Source organism: Cygnus olor, chromosome 16 (assembly GCF_009769625.2).
Source record: "Cygnus olor isolate bCygOlo1 chromosome 16, bCygOlo1.pri.v2, whole genome shotgun sequence".
Lineage (NCBI taxonomy): Eukaryota > Metazoa > Chordata > Aves > Anseriformes > Anatidae > Cygnus > Cygnus olor.
In genome coordinates this window covers 3,248,775-3,270,793 of record NC_049184.1, presented here as the reverse complement: position 1 = coordinate 3,270,793, position 22,019 = coordinate 3,248,775, and the positions used below count along the sequence as shown (strand labels likewise).

Below are 22,019 nucleotides of genomic sequence, written 5' to 3'. Positions count from 1 at the left end.
AAAACTAGCTCAGGATAAAAACCTGCGACAGCCCCAGATTTAAATCGCCTGCTTTTAGGAGCACACGAATATGACCTGTGCTGGTGCGCCTGTTTTCAGGAGGACAAAAACGTGCTGGTGTGCTGTAAAGGCATCACACAACGCGCGTTCCTCGCACATATTTACATATTCCCCGCACAGTTTATTTCTGCACGTAAATCCTGCCCGCACCCGTGATGTGCTGTGTTTTCCCAGACGCAGCAGGGCGTAGTGAACGCCGTGGTTTGTTTGTTTGCTTTGCACGGGCCTGGTTTTGAGAACAAGCCTCGAGTTACTGTGAGACAAGATAAGAGCGGTTCGGGGAAGTGGAGATGTTCCTGTCTCGCTGCGGGGCTCGGCTGCCGAACTGCGCTTCCCGTGACTCAGAGCGGCAGCGGGGCACCGGCTTCCTGTGAAATCACTCGCTTTTAGAGAAGTTGCTGCTACGTTTGTTAAGTAAATCAGGTCTTTAATGAGTTATCCTCCAGCGCAGTCACGTGTGATGTCTAAAATACATCTCACTGTGCTCCTGTCGTCTCTAGCACCAACGTGGACATCTTCCAGCGAGGCTTGCGTAGCTGTTCCCTGCCTCCCGCTTTCATTTCTCTCACGTGATAAGCAGCGGGGGTCAGCAGTTGTTACCAAACTCTTTTTGTCGTGCAGGGGTCAGCTGGCGGGGGAGATGCATCGCCCTGCGTGGCAGTAATGGCGGGAGCAGCGCTGGGGGCTGCCCTCCCTTGGAGCTGGTGTGGTCGGGGAGGTGCTTCGGCAGCAAACTTCTCATTTCCAGCGAGAATATTGGAAAGGATGTGGCGAAGCAGCAGAGGCAGCATAGGAAGGGATTGCTAGCCAAGGAATTGGGGAATATCTTTCAAATTCAGTCCAGTCTCTGAAGAAACTCCTCGATTTAAGTACCACTGGGTGAAAGGGGGATGGATCGGGTGGTTGCAAAGCATCCACCAACTGCTGGCAGTGTAAGGACCTCTTTCCAGTGCAAGGACCTCTTTAAGCTGGCTTCAGTGCTCCCCGGTGTGCTGGAAGAGGCAGTGCTGGAGTCTGCTTTTCCTCCTTGTGTCCTTTAACCAGAAGCACGCGGGGGTGGGAGGAGATGATGGCCAGCACAAGGCGCCCCGTCCCCTGCTAACAGGTTGCACAAATTTCGCTCACACAGCCGGGCCCATTCGCACTTGCTTTTTGCTGGCAATCCCCTGCTTCGCAGGTTTCCATGCAGGGGAGGTGATGTGCCCGGGGGGCTCGGAGCCACGTGGGGGTCACAGCTGAAATCGCTGGCAGCAGCCGGGGCCGGAGAGGTGTGCGGAGTCAGCTCCAGCTGCTCTCTTTTCAAGGGGGAATAGCTGGAATTTGGTTCGAGGTTTGTAGATCAGGTTTCCATTACACAGCTGTGCTGCTTTCAGCTGCTCGCGTGACATGCAGGCCTTGCTGGACGCTCCTGGTCTGGCTGGCTGCTTTCCCTGGGAATAACGCCTTAGGAGGAGACGTACAGAGAGAAACGGGTCTTCTCTGCTGCAGCACTGGCTGGGCTGGGAGCGGGGGCTTGGAATGGGGTTTGCTTCAGCCTTTGCAAACTGTGGGAAGCATCTCAGAAGCATTTGTCACGAGCAGCTGCTTGGAAACTTCTTTATTTATTATTTTAAAAACTGGTTTTGCCAGGCAAAGGTAGGACCAAAGGCGGTTGAGGGAGGGGTTTTGCGATAGACCTGGCGATGAGGGTCAGGCCTCCTGCATCGCCCGAGGCAGGTACGTGCGCTCTGGGCACGAGTCACACCGGGTGGCTGGGTGGCTGCACGTGCTGGGAGGACAGCACTGCCGGCGGGAGGGAGGCTGGAGCCCTGCTGTAGTGTCAGGGGGGCGAGAGCTCACCCCTCCTGGGTCACTTTGCAAGGGGTAAAATGGCCCGTGGTGTCCCCAGCAACCTGTACCCCTTGAGTCCCGTCCTCAGGATGCTCTGACCGTGGTCTTCTGCCAAAGGTGCTCAGTTACGCTCCGTGCTGGAGGTACTGAAAGCCAAATAAAATTCAGTGGCAGGAAAAGGCAGGGAGGGGTGCAGGACAGGACTGCAACCCCTCCCAGCACAGTGTACGAGCCCCCAGCACTGGCATCCTCCCCCGCAGCCGCTTGTCAGTGCTGTCAGCAGAGCGGGGTGAGCAGCCACGTCAGGCATCATTAATTGCTTTAATGAACTTACTAAGGTGGGTTTACCTACTAAAGCATTCTGTTATTACTATAAATTTTTAAGTCAAAATATGAGATTGTGGGATTGGTGGGAGATGATGCAAAGCTTGAGCCTGTCTTTCCTTCTCTTTTAATTCTGAGATTTTTTTATATTATTTTTTAGGGAGTCACCCATTCTTTCCTCAGTGGCGGTGCAGAACCAGCCATGGCAGGCGGCGCGGCAGGGGAGCACGGGGAAGCTCTCGTCTCTCCCCTCCTTGCTGGTACCTGGGTGTAAGGGCCGCAGGCAGCACAGGGCAACCTGCCATTCAGGCGCAGACGATGGATGTCACCTTTCCTGTCCTGTGACAGCTGAGAGGCACCCAGCTGTGGCCCACGATGGCAGGGTTCCTGTAGTATTAAATACGTAACGAAAAACTCCCTGACGTGGGGAATCTGATGGGGAAGGGACTCTTTGATAAGCAAGCAGGACGGAATAAAATGGTTCGTTAAAAAAGCTGGGTTTAATACGCGAGTTAGCGGAGTTCTTCCACCACCGTGGAGAGGAAAATGGTCCTGTCACTGCTAATGGTGTAACCTAATGGGAGATTTTAATGACTTAATTATTTTGAAAATTGTTCTTCTTGGGAAATGCAATATACTTTGGCAAACTGAAGCTTTTCTCCACTGTTGCAGAAAGGCGAATGATGATTCCTCTGAGCTCACTCTTTGCTGAAGAGGGAGTGGGAGGCATCTGACTTGCAGAGCTAATGCCAAGTTGGACAATATATTTCATCCCGGGTCAGGAGACCTCTCGAAGGGATGAAGGGAGGGAAGCAGGACGCATCGTGCTCTTTCTGCTCCCTGCTGTTACGTGCAGTTCCTTGCTCCCAGCATCGAGGAGTTATGTCCTCGGTGTTCAGTGACACTGCTCTGATAAACAGGATGCCTTAAACCTAGGTTAATCACCTGTCTAAGGACTGTAGGAACTATGTTTACTTATTTATTTAGTATTTGGTTGTTTAAACTATAACTTTTGTCAGTAAGCTCGTGAGGTGAAAAACAAAGTAAAAGACCCAGCAAAACCGTTGTGTGTGCTGAGACTCACGCACTCCCCTCAGCAGCTGGGAGAAATGTGCTGCCCTGAATCTGAGCCACGAGTGACCTGGTGTGAAGCACCAAGCCAGAGCAAGTCGTGGAGGAGAATTTCAGCTGTCTCCTTTCTACTTTATGTTAAATATTCACTGGAGAGCCCAGAGAACCCTAGACAGACCCTAAAGCCTGTTAGAGCTCTCCTGTAACTGTTGAGAGTCCCGGTCTGAGCTGTGCCCGTACATTTGGGCCCCAGACTTCCCTTCCCAAGAGGGAGCATCCTCGCTCCTCTGCCACAACGTGCACAACGTCCCTGCAGCCCGTGAAGGGGAGCTGGCTCGCTCTCTTCTCCCAGCTCTGCTCTGAATGCTTTTGCTGAATTCAACGCACATGCGGCAGGTGAAAGCCGTCAGTCGACTGAGGTGGCTTTTGGAAGCGAAGGAGCTGCTCGCTGAAAAGGGAAGCGCTCCCGACCCCATGCGCAGCGTCTGTCGTTGCTGCATCAAAGTGCAGGAAGCTCAGCAGAGGAGCGCTGGCAGCAAAAGCTGCCTCACCGTGGGCTTGTGCGGGGCTGGGGCCGTGCTGTGGGACGGTGCAGCAGGGATGGGCGAAGGCAACCAGTTGGGCTATTTTTTTTCCCCCTGAAATAGTCCAAATGACGCGTCAAGCTCTGAGGCTGCTTCCTCGTGGGCTCTCCTCCTGCCTGTAATGTGTCGTCCGGGCTGGGAACGCTCAGCTTCTACTGGCTGCCTTTGTGGGGAGCAGAAATCCTGTAAAACTTGGGACAGGAGGAGAGAGTCTCAGCTCTGTGTGATGGGGCGGGTAGCACGAGTATTGAAACAAGTTGGTCTGGATGCAGAGCACTTTCTTGTCACTTAGGGACCACTTAGAGTCACTTGTTTCGACCTAACCTAAAGGTCTTTTGTCTTAGTGCAGTCTCTGAGGAGTCGTGGTAGGGGATTTCAGAGCTTCTGCCATGAAATTAGGCAGTGAAGTGTTTGTCATATTCTTCATAATGGGTCCTTTTTTATTTTCTTTAACTTGGATGCTTGAGATAATGGGGCTTAAAGGTGGATTTGTGGGAGTAGCAACCTGAAGCAAGTTTATGCTGTGGTCTTTACCGGGCAGAGCATCCTCAGTGGGATCAGGTTCAGCTCCACGAGGCAAAAAATCAGTTTCCACGCAGCACTCTATGCCTTCGTTGACGTTCCCCATCTCCGACTGCTCTGACAACGGTTTGTTGGTTGCCAAAAGCTGCGAGAGAAGTCCCCGGGGCTCTCACCCCCGGCTGCTTTTTCCCTAGCCTCCAGCAGCGGCGTGTTGGTGTTGCAGGCAATCAGTTTGTGGTGGGTTTGGTCGTGTTGAAACCAAACCTGCGGATACTTCCTGGAAACACCTTTGCTTGGTACGCAATGGTCCGAAGACCTCCCGTGCCTCCAGGCCGGGTCCCTTCGAGGGCAGTTTGCTGCTGGCTCTGTGACTTTGTGCAGTTGCTTGGTGGCCGTGACAGCTGCCTGTGCTGGTGTCAGGCTGCCGCAGGCACCGCGAGCAGCAGCTGCACGGGGCTGATGCTCGAGCCGGGGCAATCCTGGAGATCGGAGGTGTTTGGCCTGGAGAGCAAATGAAACATTCTTTTTTCTTGATACCAAAAAAAAGGTTCTCGACTGTGCGATTTGTCTTGGTGTGATAGGCAGCCAAATGCGGACTGAAAACCTGCAAACTTCTCAGGCTTGTGAGAGGGGAGACTTAAAAAGAATACCGTAAAAAAGAAGCTGTGCCGGCTAGCTTGCTGGTGAAGGTCAGGGACGGTTGTAAAAGGTAGGCTTGGTGACCAGACGTGCTTCACTCTCCACCTCGGCCATGACAGTGTTCCTGACTCGGGACGAAGTGCAGCGTGCTGACCTGGTGTCCCTGCTCTGCGCCGTGTCCCCGTGCTCCTTTCCTGGCCTGGCTCCCCAGCGCAGCGTACAGACAGACGGACAGACAGACAGACAGCCCCGTGTCTGCTCCACGTGGGGACCTTCCCGAGGGGGCACCAGGCAGAGCTGCTGCCGCTGAGCAACGGCTTCAGGTTTTCTTCTTTTTAAAATACCCATACACATAATTACCCAATTCTGTCTAAAATAAGGTTCACCTTGCCATATGGGAGCTGTTAGCGTTAAGAATTCAGCTCCTTCGCTCAGCTCCTCTGGGCTGACCAGTGGGGAGGAGAGGAGAGAGGAGAGGAGAGGAGAGGAGAGGAGAGGAGAGGAGAGGAGAGGAGAGGAGAGGAGAGGAGAGGAGAGAAATGTTCTCCTGTGCGCGGAGCTGGGACACCCGGCACCGTCACAGCCATGCCAGGGACCGTCGCTGTGACCTTGGTGAAGAAACCCGAGCCTCCAGAGCCTTTGGTCTAACTCAGGCTGAGATGTCACATCTGTGAAATGAGGCGAATGCCGGTTGTAAAATCCCGGGAGAGAGTCTGGAGCTGCTTTGCTAACGGCAGCAGGGCTTTGAGAGATCTCTGCCTGAAAGGCTGTGCTGAAATTCAAATCTCTGCATCGCTTAAAACTTGCTGCCGAATAACTGCAGGCTGCTAAGGCAGGAGGGCTGCGGAGGATCAGCCGGTGTTTCCCTGGTAAAGTGCAGGGTGCTGCTAAACTTGTGTGAAAGTCTTATTTCTGTAGCGTTTGCTTTTTAAAAGGAAACCACAATCTTTTTTTATTAAAAAAAAAAAAAAAAGAAAAAAGAGGCGTGGGGGGGGACTTTCTCCTTAATAGACATTTCCCTTCCGGCACCGCATAGCAATGCAGAGTTTCCAGTAAGAAGCCGTGCTGTCGAGCAGGGGGTGATGATTTAGCAGATTATGCTTTAACTCCTGCTGTGCCCCCAGGGTCTCCCATGCGGGGCAGTGGTGTGTGCCAGGTCGGGGCTGGGTGACCTGGGGGCTGCCACTGGCTCCCGCTGGTGCCGTTTCACACCAGGAGGGGTTTTATAGGGCACTGTCACGGAGCGTGTCGTGGCACACCGTGCTCCTGCCTTGAGCGAGTGTTTAGGTAGGTAGGAGCCTGCTTCACGGGTGCAGCGATCAGACCTCAGTACGAGATTTGGTCTCTCGAAGATCTTCGTCCCATATGTACTCATCCTGTACTAAATGGAGACAAATTCACACGAAGAAAAAAAACTCAGCGTGCTGATCAAGGTCACAGGGGGTGCTGCAGAGGGTGGAGAAGGTACCGAAAAATCCAAAGCAGCAGGAGCTTCTCCAAGGAGAGCAGCAAGGTCGGAGCTGCCCATCAGAGCTGGGGCTCTCCCAGCTGGAGAGGGGCTGGGGAGCAGGAGCTGGGGAGCCAGGAGCCCAGGCTGCAGCCCGCAGGCTCTTCCTGCAGGGAATCGTTTGGTGTTAATGCAGGGCAGCTTGAAGAGCAAATAGACATTTGCCCACCCCTCTCGCAAAACCTCTTTTCCGTTACTCTAAATAGAAAGTTTCCTGTTTTATAATTGAGACTCTTAAAAGCCTTCGTGGTGTTCAGGTCAACGTACAGCTGCTGAGCTGAGCCCATAAATGCCTGAAATACGAGCTGGGGCAGAGGCTGTTGACTCTGGAACCTAATAACACTTTAAAATGGCAATATGAACTATTTCCTGCCATACAGAGCGTATTAGAGTATCCTGTTGCAAATACTGGCAGGCTGGCCCTGTATGGAGCAATTCTGCTCCCCAGGCACCGCTCCCCTGTTACGTGACTGCGTTAGGGTAACGGGGGAAGCTCTCCATGTACTTGGGTAGCTGGAGAAATTTACCTCCTGACACCACTGCTCCCTTTTATTACAGCTTGAAAAGTGTTTAGATTTCTATTTAAGCCAATTATTTTTTTTCCCTGCCTTTTCTTTCTGGTGCTCAGAAAGGTTTATTTTCTAATAGGCTTAGGACAGACTTCACAGACGGTGACTGCTGCAGCTGCATGTGTCAGTAGGTAGGTTTTGGTCCTGCAGATCAAAAGTAGTCTTTGAACAGGTATTTAAGTGGGATCTTCTGTGCTACTCGGATAAAAGGCTTTGATGTTGCGTTGTCCGAATGGATTTGAAGGTGTTCTCATGACTTCCAGGAAGAACTTTTTGTGGGAAGAAAGCTGGAAGAGGCCAGAGCAGTAGGGGAAGAGGAGGTCCTGGTCAGCATTTATTGATCCTGGAGGTGCCCTTCATCTGACTCTGCCTGAGACACCAAGGGAGCGAGGTGTGCTGCTTACCTGCTTGCACGCACCAGACCCCGCGTGTAAGGAGCCAGCTCAGGGGATGGGGGGTGCAGGTTCCTATCGAGCTGCTCTAGAGGACGTGGCTGTCCTCCAGCCCTTGCTTTCTGTTGGACCTCCCTGCTGAGGCTGCTGCCTCGCATGGCTCTGAAGACGGCGGGCAAGTCCCTCTGCACATTGTGCAGGGACTTCTGCCCAGCACCACGGCACCCCAAAACCTGGCATTGCTCTGCTCATGGCTACAGCTTCTGAGTCACCCCGGGGACCTTGGCCCTGGTCTCCTTGATCCACAGCTCCGTAAATCTGACATAAATATTTTTTTGGCCCTCTTCGAATAGGCACAATTCACAAATACCTGCTCCAAAATGCCTCTTAAAGAGAGAAGAGGCTCTTTGGCAGCCCAGGTGTCACTGTCACGATGATATTGGGGAATCTGGCTCCCTGCCCACAGCAATCCTGCTGAAGGCAGCTGAGCCCACAGGTTACATAAAACACTCATCCCTTCAAGCCCATCATCTGTTTAAAGACCATACCAAAATGATTTATTTATTCTTCCAATAGCAGATGAGGAATAGGAAACTGAAAAAACAATCTCTGACTTCAGCTTTCTTTTATGTACTTAGTATCTCCTGAGTGGAGCAATTTCACTGTTAGCCTGAGCAGGAGGAGAGGGTGAGGGTGCCTTTTAACACGACGCTGCATCCTTAGGAGGGCTTGTCAGATGGCAGCTTCCTATAATTTTTATTTTCTCTATTGAAACGAATTTGGCTTTGTTTCTGCCGTGTCCTTTGAGCATTGCTGGTTGCAGATGGGCAGCTTGCACAGTGTTACTTGTCAGAATAATCCCAGGTGGATGGCAGCCATGAAAGAAAGACGCTTTGGCATCACTAGCACTAAGTGGATTATATACGAACCTAGACACAGAACACGGGAAATGCAGGATGCGGCAGGGCTTGGGCAGCTGGCTGTGCCCACTGATCAAAGTGCATTTTCTCTGTAGGCAGGAGTCACCAGATAGTGTTACGGCTGGCTCTGCGGGTGGCCAAGGGTGCGCTCCGATGGGCGAGAAGTGTCACAATTAGAAATAGGTTTTCCTTGCGAGCACCTGGGCTGAGTACAATGGCGTGAAATGTTCCCTGCCCTTGTGGACGTGGCACAAAGCAGATGGGACTCTGCTGGCCTCTTTCCAAACCTCCCAGATTTTGTGGGTATGTTAGGAGGAACGTGTGTGCCCAGCCATAAACTAGGTGGGAGGTGTCTTCACAGGCTTTGATCCTGCCTGAGAAAGCTCAGCCATCAATCACGATGGGATGTCTCGCTTGCTAGCTCAGCAGGCAAAACGGGCCATATTTATTTTTAGGTGTGCTAAATGTTCGAAGCTGAGCGTGGTTTTTATTTTCCATGGCTTATTTTGTCTTTCAGAAAGCTCCAGGGAGCTGCAGAGTTTGTCAATGGGCCAGGGTGGGCTATCAGTGGCACGGTGCAGGAGCAGAGGACAGGGCTGAGTACGTTCCTCCTGGGATTGCTCAGGGTTTAGTTGTGCTCTTAAGTATGAATATCATGGCATGCTGCGTTAGGAAGCTAGATGCGTTGCTGGCAAAGCACTCATAGCTTCAAAGCCGTTTTTCTGGCAAAGTTTCTCCTATGTGATAAATACCCCTGCAAAACCATAGCAGGAAAACCCATCATGAAGTAGCTGAGCCCGTCCAGAGCGCCGTGCCTGGCCGGGGGTCAGGCTATTGAGGCCTTTGCTGGCACACGTGTTGGTGCAGGCACCACCTGTGTGATCACCACTGCGAGTGATGCTGGAAGAGTTTCTTCTGCCAAACTGGGGTTTTGCTTAAAGCTGTGTTTGGGTGGAAGTGACTTCTACTGGTGCGCAAACGTGTGCATCTTAACCCAAGTGAAACTTGTGTGAAATTGTGTATAAATGTCGGAGAATCCTTCCACTGCCTTAGAAACCTCACTGCAAGAGCAGCTTTTAAGTGTCCTTTAGGAGAGGAGAACCAGACAGTGAAATAGAAGAGCTTAAACATCACTTTCAAAAAGAAGTCACTGAGTGCAAAGGTTGTACAAAAACCTGGACTTGTAAAAACTCAGTGTGCGCGTGTGTGTAAACTCAGAGCACACAGGGAAGCCTGCTTGCCAGTCTGGACAATTTGCCACTGTATATTTTTGGGAGCTGCTATCAGGAAGGTGTTTTTGGGACCTCCTATCAGAAAGGTGTTTTGTTTGTTTGTTTTCTTGTTTATTTTTCTTCCCAGTATCAGTTGGCTTTGTCTTTGATGAATTAGTAATACTTGAGGTATGCAGAAGCCAGGTATAGATGGGAGTGTAATATTATCCAGAATTTTATGGTGTAGCTTATTGACTTGGGGGAACTGCTCTGACAAAGGCATTTTTCTCCACGGAAAAGTCTCCATCTGGTTTAGGAACCTTTCTGGAACATTTGTTTCTTGTATAACCTCTGTGGGAAGTAACATAAATGTAAAATGATAGCGCTGTCCTGTCTCTTCAGGTGAGAGAGCTGATTACCCCACGCTGAATTTTCCTTAGGGCCTCTGCAGTGGCTTCTTTGTCTTCCCCCTGATTTATAGGTTTGGAGGAGAAGAAGTGAGGCTTAGGAGGCGCGGGAGCTGCTGGAAGTGGGTTTGTGGGGTGCGGGGAGGAGGATCTGCTTGGGGCTGCCCCAGGACCTGAGATGGAGGGTGACTTAAAACCTACTGGTTTGGGGATGTATTTTCACAGCTTTTGTGAGAGCATTTTCCATTTAACTCAGCACAGATGTGAATGATAAAATATAAATTGAAGATTAATGTACACCATCTTGGCGTGTGAAAGGTTCAATTATTGGCAGAGCAAGCAGAATAATGGAAAATACGTTTGAGTGATTGTTCAGTTAATATCGTTTGCAATGAATTATTCACAACAATTTGTTCACCCCCACTCTTATTGTAATAATTTTCGTTCCTTCATTTGCTCAGCGTTTGAAACTGCTTCCCACAACTTGTAATGAAGTATATCCATGCATCCAGCCCCTTCTCCCCACCTCCCCCCGCCTACACGCCACGAAGGACAGATTTTAAAGAGCTCAGCATTTTAGGCACTGAGCTCTCTTTAAGAAGTTAATCATAAGGGTCAGAGTGGAGTTAATCAGAAGTGTTGAAGTGGAGGCTGCTGCCTGCTGATTGCTCAGATGTGACCCATAAAAGCCCATTTTGCAGGCCGCAGCGACCTCAACCCTTTAAGCTGGCAGCGATTTGGCTGCTAACCACTGAAGCCCTTCCTGCTGCGCCGGCTGAGCCGTGGCGTTCAGCAGTGTACATGCGAGTGGTGTGCTGAGGCTTTCACCAGCAGAAGGCGATCAGCTGCTGTTGGGTGATCGCTCTGCATCCCTGGAGCGTATCCTTCCTGCCTGTATGGCCTCACTGGTGCTGGGCGGTGGGAGGAGGAGGAGGAGTTGAGCTTCACAGCCAGGCGTGTGGCACCGGCAGCCTCGAAGAGAAGCCCTTTGCTCGCTCAGGTCCCTGCCTCTTGCGCTGTGCTACAAACAACGGAGGGGATCGGGTGCAGCGCTGGAACTGGTGGGTTGTCTTCCAGCACTGCAAAGCATCACAGCTGTGCTCCCCTTTCTTCAGGCACTGGAAAACCCGCAAATGCACACGGCTCCTACAGCCGGGTCTGTTCTTACCAGTCACACGGGAGGGAAGTTTTTAAGCCAGGTCGCTGTAGGGTGGTCGGCAGGGGGACGAAGATGTCCGTGTCCTCCCGCCGTGTCCCTCTGCAGCCTGTCTGAAGCACAGGCAGTGGGCGAGCACTCAGTGTGACGTCCCTCTGGCTTTGGAGGAAGGAGCCAGGACTCGCTGCTGCCCAGCTTTGTGCTCCCACTGCTGCGCCTCTCGATGCCAACTTTACCGTAGGGCGAGTTGGCAAGGAGTCTGGCCTCTTAGCCAAGCAGTGTCCTCATGAAATCATTGGCACCCCATCCATAACTAGCTTTATTACCTTTTGGGGCTTTTTTTGGTGTCTCTTGGCCATCGGTCTCTGGTGTGTTGAGATGTAAAGGGAAATGTTTTGCAGGCAGTGGTGAGCAGGTCCCGAGGGCAGGTGGGAGCCATGGTGTACAGCCAAGACGAGGGCTGCTGCAGGGGTCAGTGGAGAATTCAAAGCTGCTTTAGGGTAAGACAAATCCTTGTCTGATTCTTAACCCTTTAAGGACTGTCACTAGCTCTGTCAAGCTGTGACCACAAAGCCTTCAGCACAAAACCCCAAACACCATAACGAGCTGGGATTTATGCTTTTGCATCTTCCCCATGGAGAGACAGCACTCGCAAGGTCGATCCGCCAGCATCTACTTGTCCAAATCTCCATAATCAGGCGAAACGCGATTATGGAGCTGCTTGTCATTAGGACACAATGGCTCTTAAATGGCCCGGATTGAATTAAAGCCTTAATGGCAGAGCATCCAAAGTAAATAGCAGGCGACCAGATCCGCTGGGGGTGACGTGCCTATCAGTCAGCCCCGATGAGGAGAGCGGAGCTCAGGCCGGGCAGCAGCAGCCGCAGGAGCGCAGTCATTGGGGTGGGTGTGCTGCCTGGAGGAGCTCAGCGCCTTGGCTGCAGGCACGCACGCGAGTGCCGGGGGAGCCGGGGGAGCTGTGGGCTTCCTGCGCTGGCCTCCGAGCTGGAAAAAAAACAGCACGCTTTGGACTCGCCGCGGTGAGGGGGTTTTGCCGCGGTGTGGGGCGAGTTTTGTTCTTCGCTGTCTTTCCCCTTTTTGTACCGGTTTTACCCAGCAGGTGTCAATGCCTTCAGGTTGTTTCCAGCTAAGGGAAATGCCAGCGTTTGGTGAAACGATGCCGTGATGGGAAGTGCCTTACTCCACTTCTGTCCGCGTTCGCCTCCCCTTTTTGCCGACATCAGGCCGGTGGTGTCCAAACAAAATCCCACTTTGCTTCCAATTCGACTTTCTTGCAAGTGCGCTTTCCACCTCTCTTGAACAAAGCTTCGTAAATCAACATCAGTGTGCTCCTGGACATGTTTTCCAGCGAAGAAGTCCCCCAGGTCCCACGCTGGCTGCCAGGAGCTGCTCTGCTCCCAGTTTCCCCCGGCTGTACTGGGAGGGAGCTCCCTCTGCCCTCAGTGGGCATCGGCACCTGCGGGTGCTTTGGGAGTGGCCGGCCCTGCAGTCGTTCCTGGTTGCCAGCTCTGATGTTCACTGCCCGTTTAGCTTCGTTACTGCTCCTTATTTTGCAGCTCTGGTTTCGCTCAGTGGTTGTAACCTTGCCAACAAATCAGGTGGGGCTGGAATATGTTGCTGCGCTGGCCCCAAGGAAATGACTGTGAAGCTCTGGCTTATGCCTGTGCTGGCAGTGACAGCTGAGGTGGGAAAAGCATTAGGTAGGAAAACATCTGGAGAAAAAGCAGGGAATGAGAAAGCAAGCACCAGAAGACAGGTATGGATCTCCAAGACCTGTCAATGAATTTGATTTCATTGGATTGCAGGTTCCTGCTATTGCTATTCGATTGCTTCCTCTGCCAGCCTTATTGCTATTACCCCATGGAAGAGCTGCACCCCAGAGCAAACTTCATCTTTTACCTGGAGGCTAATGGCTTTTCATGTGTTCCCCAAATTTGCATTTTAATGGAATAAAACTTATCCTTTCCCCCCAAAGCAGCAATTTAAAAGTTAAGCCACTGGAAAGCTTTCCTCAAATACCCACCCATTCATGTGAAGTGTCCAAAGCAACCCTGGTGTATTTTAGATGTGCCGTGAGTGTATTGGGCTTCCTGTACCACACCGATAACTTCTCGAGGCAAGACCTCATCTTCCCCCGGTGCGACCTCTCCTACGGCTGTAGCTCAGGACCTAAAAGTCACCGATCGCCTCGGAGCTCTCCTGGGCTGCAGCGTGCAGAGGCCGCTCTCGGTTGTCACTGAGCAAAAGAAGAAAACGTAAATTGCTCCAGCACTGCCCTGTGGAAACGATGGCTGTCATAAAGCCTCCTTTGAAAGGAGGCAGGGGGGAAAACTGTGTGCTGCTGCTCCCTGCTGGATAAAGCCAGCAGGGCTGCTCCGCTGACACTGCTGCCTGGGGCTTGTGCACAGGAGGTGCCAGCTCTGACCGTCCTCTCCTCTCTTCCTCCCTTGCAGTGTGCTACTTGCTGAAGAGCAACATCAGCCCCGACCTGTGCAATGAAGACGGACTAACCGCACTGCATCAGGTGAGGCACAACACGGAGAGCGCTCCGTGTTTCATTTCCTCGCTCAGTGAAAACAGGGAAGCTTTGCCACATTGTGCTGGGGGGCGAGCCGAGATAAAACCCATCTCGTGCCGTACACAAGGCTTTGTTCCGTGGTGGTAAGGGCTCAGGAATTGGGGCTGGGTTTCAGGCACGAACACCAACATTGCTCACACTCTATAATCTTTATGGGGCTGGGCAGTAAATTCTTAAAGCAGGTTAACTCACACTGAGACTATGGCAACCTTACAAGGTTTGGAAGGGGCTTAGATAAATGATGCCCAAGGTGTTTGAAGAGCTCTCTGTAGGCTGTGTGACTTCATGGTCAGTGCGAGGGGCAGCAGCAGATCTGCAGGAAAACACAGGGCTGCTGTCCTGGGGTGCCAGCCTGTGTCCTTCCTCAGAGCCTCCGTGCTGCCAGGGTTTTTTGTTCTTCCCACGGCCCCGTCCCCACCCCACCTCGTGAGCTCAGTGCCAAAGCCTCAGGACAGTCCCCGTGGCAGTCCCATGGGGCTCCCCGTGCCTGGCAGCCACCGCCTCCACCAAAAACAACAGCGTAGTTGTGGAGTTCACTCTGAGGGTGGAACGGGGACACGCGGCTTTCTCTCCGTTTGTCCCCGCTGTAAATGCTCCCATTGACTTGGCATTTTGGATTCCTCTGCAAGTCGCTTTCTGTCTTCAAAGCTGGGTGGGTGCTTGCTTGAAAAGGCAAAGCGGCTCCTAGAAGAGCAAAAGCTCCTGCCACCTCCTCTCCAAAGCGATGCTCCTCTGCACACAGAGAAACGCAGGCAGCTGGTGCTGCTGGCAGCCTCTTTGCTTCCACCACCAGCTGCTGGAGCTGTGAAAGGCTTTGCCAACTAAAGGATCAGTTTTTGTAAAGGTGCATTTGGGGGCTGAGGTGGAAGCATTGACTTCACGAGAATTAATTGTATCCCTGAACAGAGAGAAACTGCCAAACGAACACAAATGCCCATAAGTAGTGGCTTCCAGTGAAGGATGCAGCTTATGCTTCTGGGATAACTTGGCTGTCTGACAGGCATGATTTTAGCCTCACTTCCACATATAAATAGTAAACAGAAATAGAAATGCACAAAGGGTCCTTGTTGCTTGGCTGCCGAGATGCTTGCTGTGGGTGTGCTTCGGCCCCTGTACAAGCCTGCAGTGCAGTGCTGGGCCACGAGGCTCCAGCGTGGGCAGACCACAAACGGGCTTTCTGCACAAGGACTGATCTTATTTTAGTGTCCCATACACATGTTCATATTAAGAAATGAGCATGAGGTGGGTCAAAGAGCAAATTCCACCTTCCCCAAAGGAAGCAGTGGAGGCCCTTCTTGGTGTGAATGCATGGGGGATGCCGATTTTTCTAGGAAACGAAAGATGCCCCATGAAGCACTTCATATTGTTGGGAATCCAGCTTGCATCTCTTCAGATAACTATGGTAGGTAGCGCGAGCTGCTTAGAAGTTTTTTATTCATCGCATGCCAGCGCGTGGGATTTTCCCTAAGAAAAGGGAATGTCAGCTTGTCAGCTCCTCCCTCGGTATGCGGCTATGCTGGTTACCTTGAATTTCTGCTCTGTTTGCTCTTGAATATGGAAGACCCAGTGAAGCAGCAGCTGTGTGCATATTTGCTGATGTTCCCCTCCTGCTTCTGCCCCAAACCAGAGGGCCCTGCAAAACACCAGTGACCTTCAGTCCACCATGTGGGTGTTCTGCATGGTGCCTTTCTGGCCTGGTTGTTTTGAACTTGGTGTTTAACGCTGTTGGAGAGGCTTGCTGCCAAATACTGCAGCATAAAGTAGGTCCCTGTGTCCAGGTACCATGGTACAACTGAGCAGGTGTGAGCCCTCACCTTCCCAAAGTAAAAAGCAAACTGAAACAATCTGTCTACATCTCTTCCTCACCAGTGCTGCATAGACAACTACGAAGAGATAGTCAAGCTTCTCCTCAACCACGGGGCCAACGTCAACGCCAAGGACAACGAGCTGTGGACTCCCTTGCACGCAGCAGCTACGTGTGGTCATATCAACCTGGTGAAGATCCTCATCCAGCAGTAGGTGGCTTGTTGTGTCTGCCCCTTTCTGCAAGTCTGATTTAACCCGCAGCTTCTGCGGGCGGGAACTGGGACTGCTTGGCACCTCTCGGTGCTGGTTACTGCCTGCTCTCAGGCTGTTCGTGGGACTCCTTCCTATGTGGGGGAAGAGGAGGTGGAGGAGGAAGAGCAGAAAGGTTGAGGAGATGCAATAAAAACCCAGGTGGCCTGACTCAGTTTCAGGAAGCTGCTCAGGACTGGGCCAAAATTTGCCCATTTTGCCTTGTGTCCTGGTGTGTACGTGCCTGTGTTTGTGCTCGTTGAACTGTGCTTGCTGGATGGGTAGAAATAGGAGCAGCCAGCACGACCTACTCTCAGGCTTTTAAACACAACTTCAGATCTTCCAGCCACAGTCAGAGAGACACCAATGCAGGAGGACAGCAGGTTCATATGGCTTGAATACTTGGGTGAACTTTTTGACCTGCCTTACTGGCTCTTAATTAGTGACCAGATAGCTGCTCACAATGCGTTTGTTCCCCAGCGGTGTGACATGGGGCGCTCGCCCTGGACCTTCCCCTTGCCTTTTCAAGGGCCACAAAGCTCGTGTCTTCCCTGGGCTCGCTGGCAAGGAGGAAGAGGAAAGATGCATTTTGAGCCATACCATGTGCAGCTTTTAATGAGCACCTGCTGGAGCAGACAGTCCTGACTGCAAATGGAGGCCTCTCCTCCATTTGCCAGGGTGACAGTGGAGAGGGCAAAATATGTTTTGGGGTTTTACCATGCTGCTTTGCACAGCAGAGCCTGTGACCTCTCCCTGAGGGCCTCTTCTCCCTGCAGTGCTGCCATCTGGGACGCTAGCATGGAATTTTTTGCCCTTCTTTCTTGACTTAAAATGAAGGAAGTGAGGCAGAGGATGCAGGCATGGTGTCGTGATCCCATGCTCGGAAAGAGTCTTCCACTGGACTTTTGAGGGATGGGTGATTTGTTTGCTATGATGAAAGTCGTCCTTTGGAGCAGGTCTCACATACCAAATGGCTGGTTAAACACTGCCATGGAAGGCAGTGGTACTGGTGGTGGCACCTGGAGCCCTGGGAGACCATCAGAGGTGGCAGCCCACAAGAGATGTTTAGTTCTTTTTTATTTGCTGATTAAACTGACACTGGAACATTGCAAGTGTGAATTTCAATGCAGTTTGCTCTGCTCGGGCAGAGAGAGGGGAAAAAAGGTAAAGGAACAGGAATGTAAATGCAAGTGGATGTTGTCTGCCATCTTGCCGAGGTAGAGCAGAGGTCAGCTGAGGACTACTTAACAGCTAGCTAAAATGGCAAAGCTCAGAAGGTGCTGGAAATTCTTTTACCATGTGAGAATATGAGGTTAGTGAACAATATAACTGGCTATTTGCCTTCCAAATAGTACCTCCTGGAGGTGATACAGAGGCTTAGAGAAGTGCTTTTGGAAAATCAGATGGAAAAATTCACCACTTGCCAGAAATTTTATTGTTACTATTTTTATTTTTTATTTTTCCCAGTGTGCCCTTGGTTAGGTGGAAGGCTCCCTCCACCATTCACCCTGTATCTTCCACAACTTCTCCGGTCCTTGTGAACTTTTTGTTCAAGGGCTGCCACATGCCCAGATAACAAGCACCTGGTAGTTGCTTGGCATTGATATCCAGAAATTCAGCAAATAAATCACTTCTATCACTGAGAAGCTGCTGGTCTGTCCAGTGCCAGGACGAGTGCTAGGACCAGGAGAAGACAGGAATGGCTCAGTGGCTTGTGTCCCCCACAGCCCAATAAGGAGGTGCTGCCTTTCATCCGCTTTTGGAATTTGTCTTCCCCACTCATAGCTCCATGGCTTTGTTTTAAATCTGTATTGTCTAACAAATCTTGGTGACATTTGGGCAACCATGAAACCCCAGCTGCTTTTTGCCAAACGTTTATCCCAGTGTTTGGCACTGTCTGCTCTAGGATATTACGGGAATCCTTTCTCGTGTGACACCTTTTTCCCCTTGCAGTGGAGCAGACTTGCTGGCAGTAAACGCGGATGGCAACATGCCGTACGACCTCTGTGAAGACGAGCCAACCCTGGATGTCATCGAGACTTGCATGGCCTATCAGGGTAAGGAGACTGAGAACATGTAGAATTCAAAAGGGGGCCAATGTAGTACTTAAAATGACCTTCTCAGCTCTTGATTTGCCTCTTGAGAGAAGCAGAGAGCTTCTGCCTGGCATAATGTTTTGGAACTGTCTAGTTTCTCTGATTCCTAATTTATGGTGAAGTCCCCTCAGCCTCTGGAAAGAATGTGAGGCCAAATCAACAAGGAATCATGAGTATAATTGTACTCAACCAGTGGAGACAAAGATCCTTTCCAACTCTTCAATTGGAATTTTAACAGGAATTACACAGGAAAAAATCAATGAGATGCGGGCTGCCCCAGAGCAGGTCATGATCTGTGACATTCATGACATACTTGCGACTGGACAAGACCTGAACAGGACTGATGCCCAGGGTGCTACACTGGTGAGTGAAACTGCCGCGGCTTCGCTTCTGCCTTCCTTTAGCCTGTGGGTTACGAAACCTGCCCTGTGGCAGGAGGTTATACAAAATCAACACGTACAAGGAGGGAGGAAGCTGTCTGGATCTTTTCCTCTGTTTTAGTATCGTCATGTAGGAACGGGCTCTGTCTGTGAGTACAGCTGACATAACTTAGTGCCTAACCCTGAGCTTTCTGAAGCAAATCCCTCATTGCTGTGACCTCCACCACTTGTCCCACGGGTCAGGTCCTTCAGTAAGGCTGCTGAGCCCCCGTGTCCCATCTGACAGTGGTTGGTACCGGCAGTTTCCACAGAAAGGTTCAAAATATTCTGCGATGAGGATATAAATTTATACATATAATACTTGTTAAATGGCTTATATATTAAAAAAATGAAGGTGTATTGGCTTCCCTTTCTGTATCACCCCCACCTTGCTTGTAGAGGCTCTAGCTGTGAAACTGCCTTTCAGTCCTGGAAAACTGTTAACTGTTTTAACAACGCTCAGCATCAGATTCAAGCTTGCATTTGCTTGTCGGACTGCTTCTGAGCATTAACTGATTCCTTGTTAAATCATACGACCTCTAGAGGAAATGACCCCGTGCCATAAAATTTATGTAGAAATTAATTGGACTGCCAGAAAGCATCAGAATTTATTTCCAGATGAGGTTTTAACTTCATGGGGTAGAATCCATGCGGAAAATTTTGAAAAGATGCTTTGTGCTCCTCTTTAGCACAGCTGAAGTAGGATGAGCTCTGAATGAAGTTCATACCTTCAGAATGGCGTACAGGTCAATGGTGTGCTCAGAGAGGCAGCAGCAGACAGCAATTATGAAAATCCTCAGAGACATGAAGGGTCATGGTGGAGTACAGGAGACTATTATTCATGTCTCCAAAGTGATGGGTGTAGTTGGAGGCCAGTATCTGAAAAATCAGATTTCTTTAACTAGAAGTCGCCATGGATTTAAATGTTTCTGATTTTCAAATGGTGAAAGCAATCATAGAATGAGTGGAAGTGCACTTGCACAAAGGGAGTCCTGACTAAAGCATGCTGAACATTTCATCAAAAAATCACATCCACAGCACTTAGTGGGGAAGAGGAGATGGTTTCTGGCGTGAGGGATGTAGAGTTCACATTAGATGTTCTCCATGGCAGGTTGGCATTTCAATGGTGCTGTTTGCTTGCTGTTTGGGGAGCACTTAGGAGCCCTGATTTAAAACTTGAAAACATTACTTTTTAAGCCATATATGTATGAGATCTTAAGCACTGTTGAGCACTTTCCTCTCCAAGCAGAATTACATGCAGGTAATGCTGAGTGTCAGTAACAGGACCAAACTGCTTTTGACCTGATGGAAATGCATCTGCCAAATGCCCAACGTGCCGCCTGTCTGAATCTAGAGTCAGACATCATCCAGGAAATTCCACTGAAGCTCAGTGTAAAAAAAAACGTTTATGGTCCTTGCAGGTGGTTCATGCTCTGTTCCTTGTCTCCTAGTTGCATATAGCCGCAGCCAATGGGTATCTGCATGCAGCTGAAGTCCTTCTTGACCAGGGGGCAAGCCTGGACGTTAAGGACTGGGACGGCTGGGAACCTCTTCATGCTGCGGCCTTCTGGGGACAGGTAAGGATTTTGTTGCAAAACTCGTGTACGAGGGTGACATTTCTTTCTGCCTGTACAAACAAGCAATCTGTACTAGGGCTGGACTTGCTGGATGGTGTCAGATGAGATCCACGGGGCTCCAAAAAGAAGCTCTTGCTGAGAAAGCTCAGTAAGAGTATGTCTGTGCAGTTGAATGGTGGGAACTATACTTAACATCACACATGTACCAGAAAAATGTGAGGCAAGTTGAGCATTCATCCTGTTGCTTCTTGTCATCTTCCAACTTTTCAGTTTGAGGTGGAAAACGATTTCCTAAAATACCTCTGTCAACTGGGTTTTCTTTCTGTTTCTTTAGATGCAGATGGCTGAGTTGCTTGTGTCCCATGGGGCTAGCTTGAGTGCCAGGACATCTTTGGATGAGATGCCAATAGGTGGGTTTACTGATCTTAAAAAACGACATCAAAGTCATTAAGAAAATCCTTTAGAAGCTTTTGCCTCTAAGCCTGCTGGAGTCTTCAGATGGTGTTTTCAGAAGCGTTAACACTTCATTTTTCAGGTGTATAGAATCAAAGTTATAGGGACTTTAACAGGGATCGAAGTTTTAAAGAGCCTACTTTGTTACTCCTGAAAATGCTTCTTCCTGCTCATAAAAAGAAGGGAGAATGAATTTCTCGAGCACCAAGCTTTTGTCTTGTCTGTCCACACTCATGTCATCCCTCTATTCCTGTGCTTTGGAGTCTGCCTGCTCTTGCATTATGGTCTTAGACCTGGCTTACCCCACAGCAGTGGGGTTTGGTGTACCACTTCTAAAGCTGAGTGCAGCCCTAAAACTTGTGTGTCTCTAGTTCTGCCTTGGTGCAGTGAAGTGCTGTAACCTATTAGGGTTGGAGAGGGAAGAGAAAACACACAAGTCCTGGAACAGATTGGAAGTAAAAACGCCAGTGTTAGCATCTGACCATGTCTATTATTGTCTTGTGCTACATTTTCTTTTGGCAAAAGGTTTTCTGAGCATTAAAGTTTTGGCATTAAGGTTTTCTTAATTGCAAAATCTGTGCATCCTCATTTTTTTCCAGGATTTTTTACAAGGATGGAAGTTCTCATCTTCTACCCTGACCTGCTCTGCCTTTCTCTGGTCTTAAGTTCTGGAGACTTAAGTAAAAATGCTATAACCAGGGGAGGTGCAGTCTGGTGATTACGGAAATTTCTTTTCCTCACACCTTGAAGTGTTGAGACACTGGTCAATATATCTTTCACCCTGTCACAGGTAAAGGCAAAGCATACTGCTAGAGATGGGACAAAACCTAGCTGAACAGCTGGATCATCGCAAAGCTGAGCCACTGTCACAGTGAGCAGCTCTTGTTTTCTGATCCCACTTAGGTGTCCAAACCACTGTGCCTCCTGCAGTTTGTTTGGAGATGAATGTGTCTAAGCATATTTTGCTTAAATTTCCTTTCTCCTCCTGGCGTTTGGAGTTGTATATACTAGGAAGACACAGGTAGTACCACGCTGTGAATGGTACCATGTGTGAATGGTCTGACTAACGGCCTGGTTTATGTGCCCCATAGATCTCTGTGAAGAAGAGGAATTCAAAGTCTTACTTCTGGAGCTGAAACACAAGCACGACGTGATCATGAAGTCGCAGATGAGGCACAAATCCTCCCTGAGCCGAAGGACCTCCAGCACCGGCAGCCGGGGGTGAGTGCCTTGTTCCCCGCAGGTCACCCAGCGTCTTTGCTTGGCCACCCAGGTGTGACCACCGAGCACCCTGCAGTCAGCGCGCAGAGAACGAGCCCGTCTGTCCTTTCGGAGCACACTCTGAAAGGCAGAAACTGGCTGCCAGTGGAAGGCAGAGCTCCTCTGACGAGGGATTCTTTAGAGCTGCCCTGAACAGAGCCAGGTGGTGAGGATTTACCCTGCTGGACTGTTGGTAGTTGGGACTGAGAATCAGCGCTTCAGATGGATTAACTTGAGCTTCTTGACAGCTTTAATGAGGAAGGTGGAGGGGAAGGGGAATGAAGAGCAATAAATTCTCATGGCCAAGATACTGTGTTCAGACACTTTGCAAATGCCTTTATAAGACCTTTGCTAGACATCAAAGCAGT

The 22,019-nt window shown here is 50.4% G+C and overlaps 1 protein-coding gene across 4 annotated transcripts in view; it reads left to right on the top strand.

The window, feature by feature from the left end:
- PPP1R16B (protein phosphatase 1 regulatory subunit 16B) overlaps positions 1-22,019 on the top strand; it is a 55,412-nt gene that overhangs the window by 30,890 nt on the left and 2,503 nt on the right. For all 4 annotated transcript variants that reach the window (XM_040575623.1, XM_040575627.1, XM_040575626.1 and 1 more), the window contains exons 3-9: positions 13,667-13,737; positions 15,661-15,806; positions 17,800-17,903; positions 18,181-18,305; positions 19,813-19,938; positions 20,273-20,348; positions 21,483-21,612. In XM_040575623.1, the coding sequence (XP_040431557.1) occupies positions 13,667-13,737; positions 15,661-15,806; positions 17,800-17,903; positions 18,181-18,305; positions 19,813-19,938; positions 20,273-20,348; positions 21,483-21,612 (778 nt within the window). The remainder of the gene's footprint in view (positions 1-13,666; positions 13,738-15,660; positions 15,807-17,799; positions 17,904-18,180; positions 18,306-19,812; positions 19,939-20,272; positions 20,349-21,482; positions 21,613-22,019) is intronic.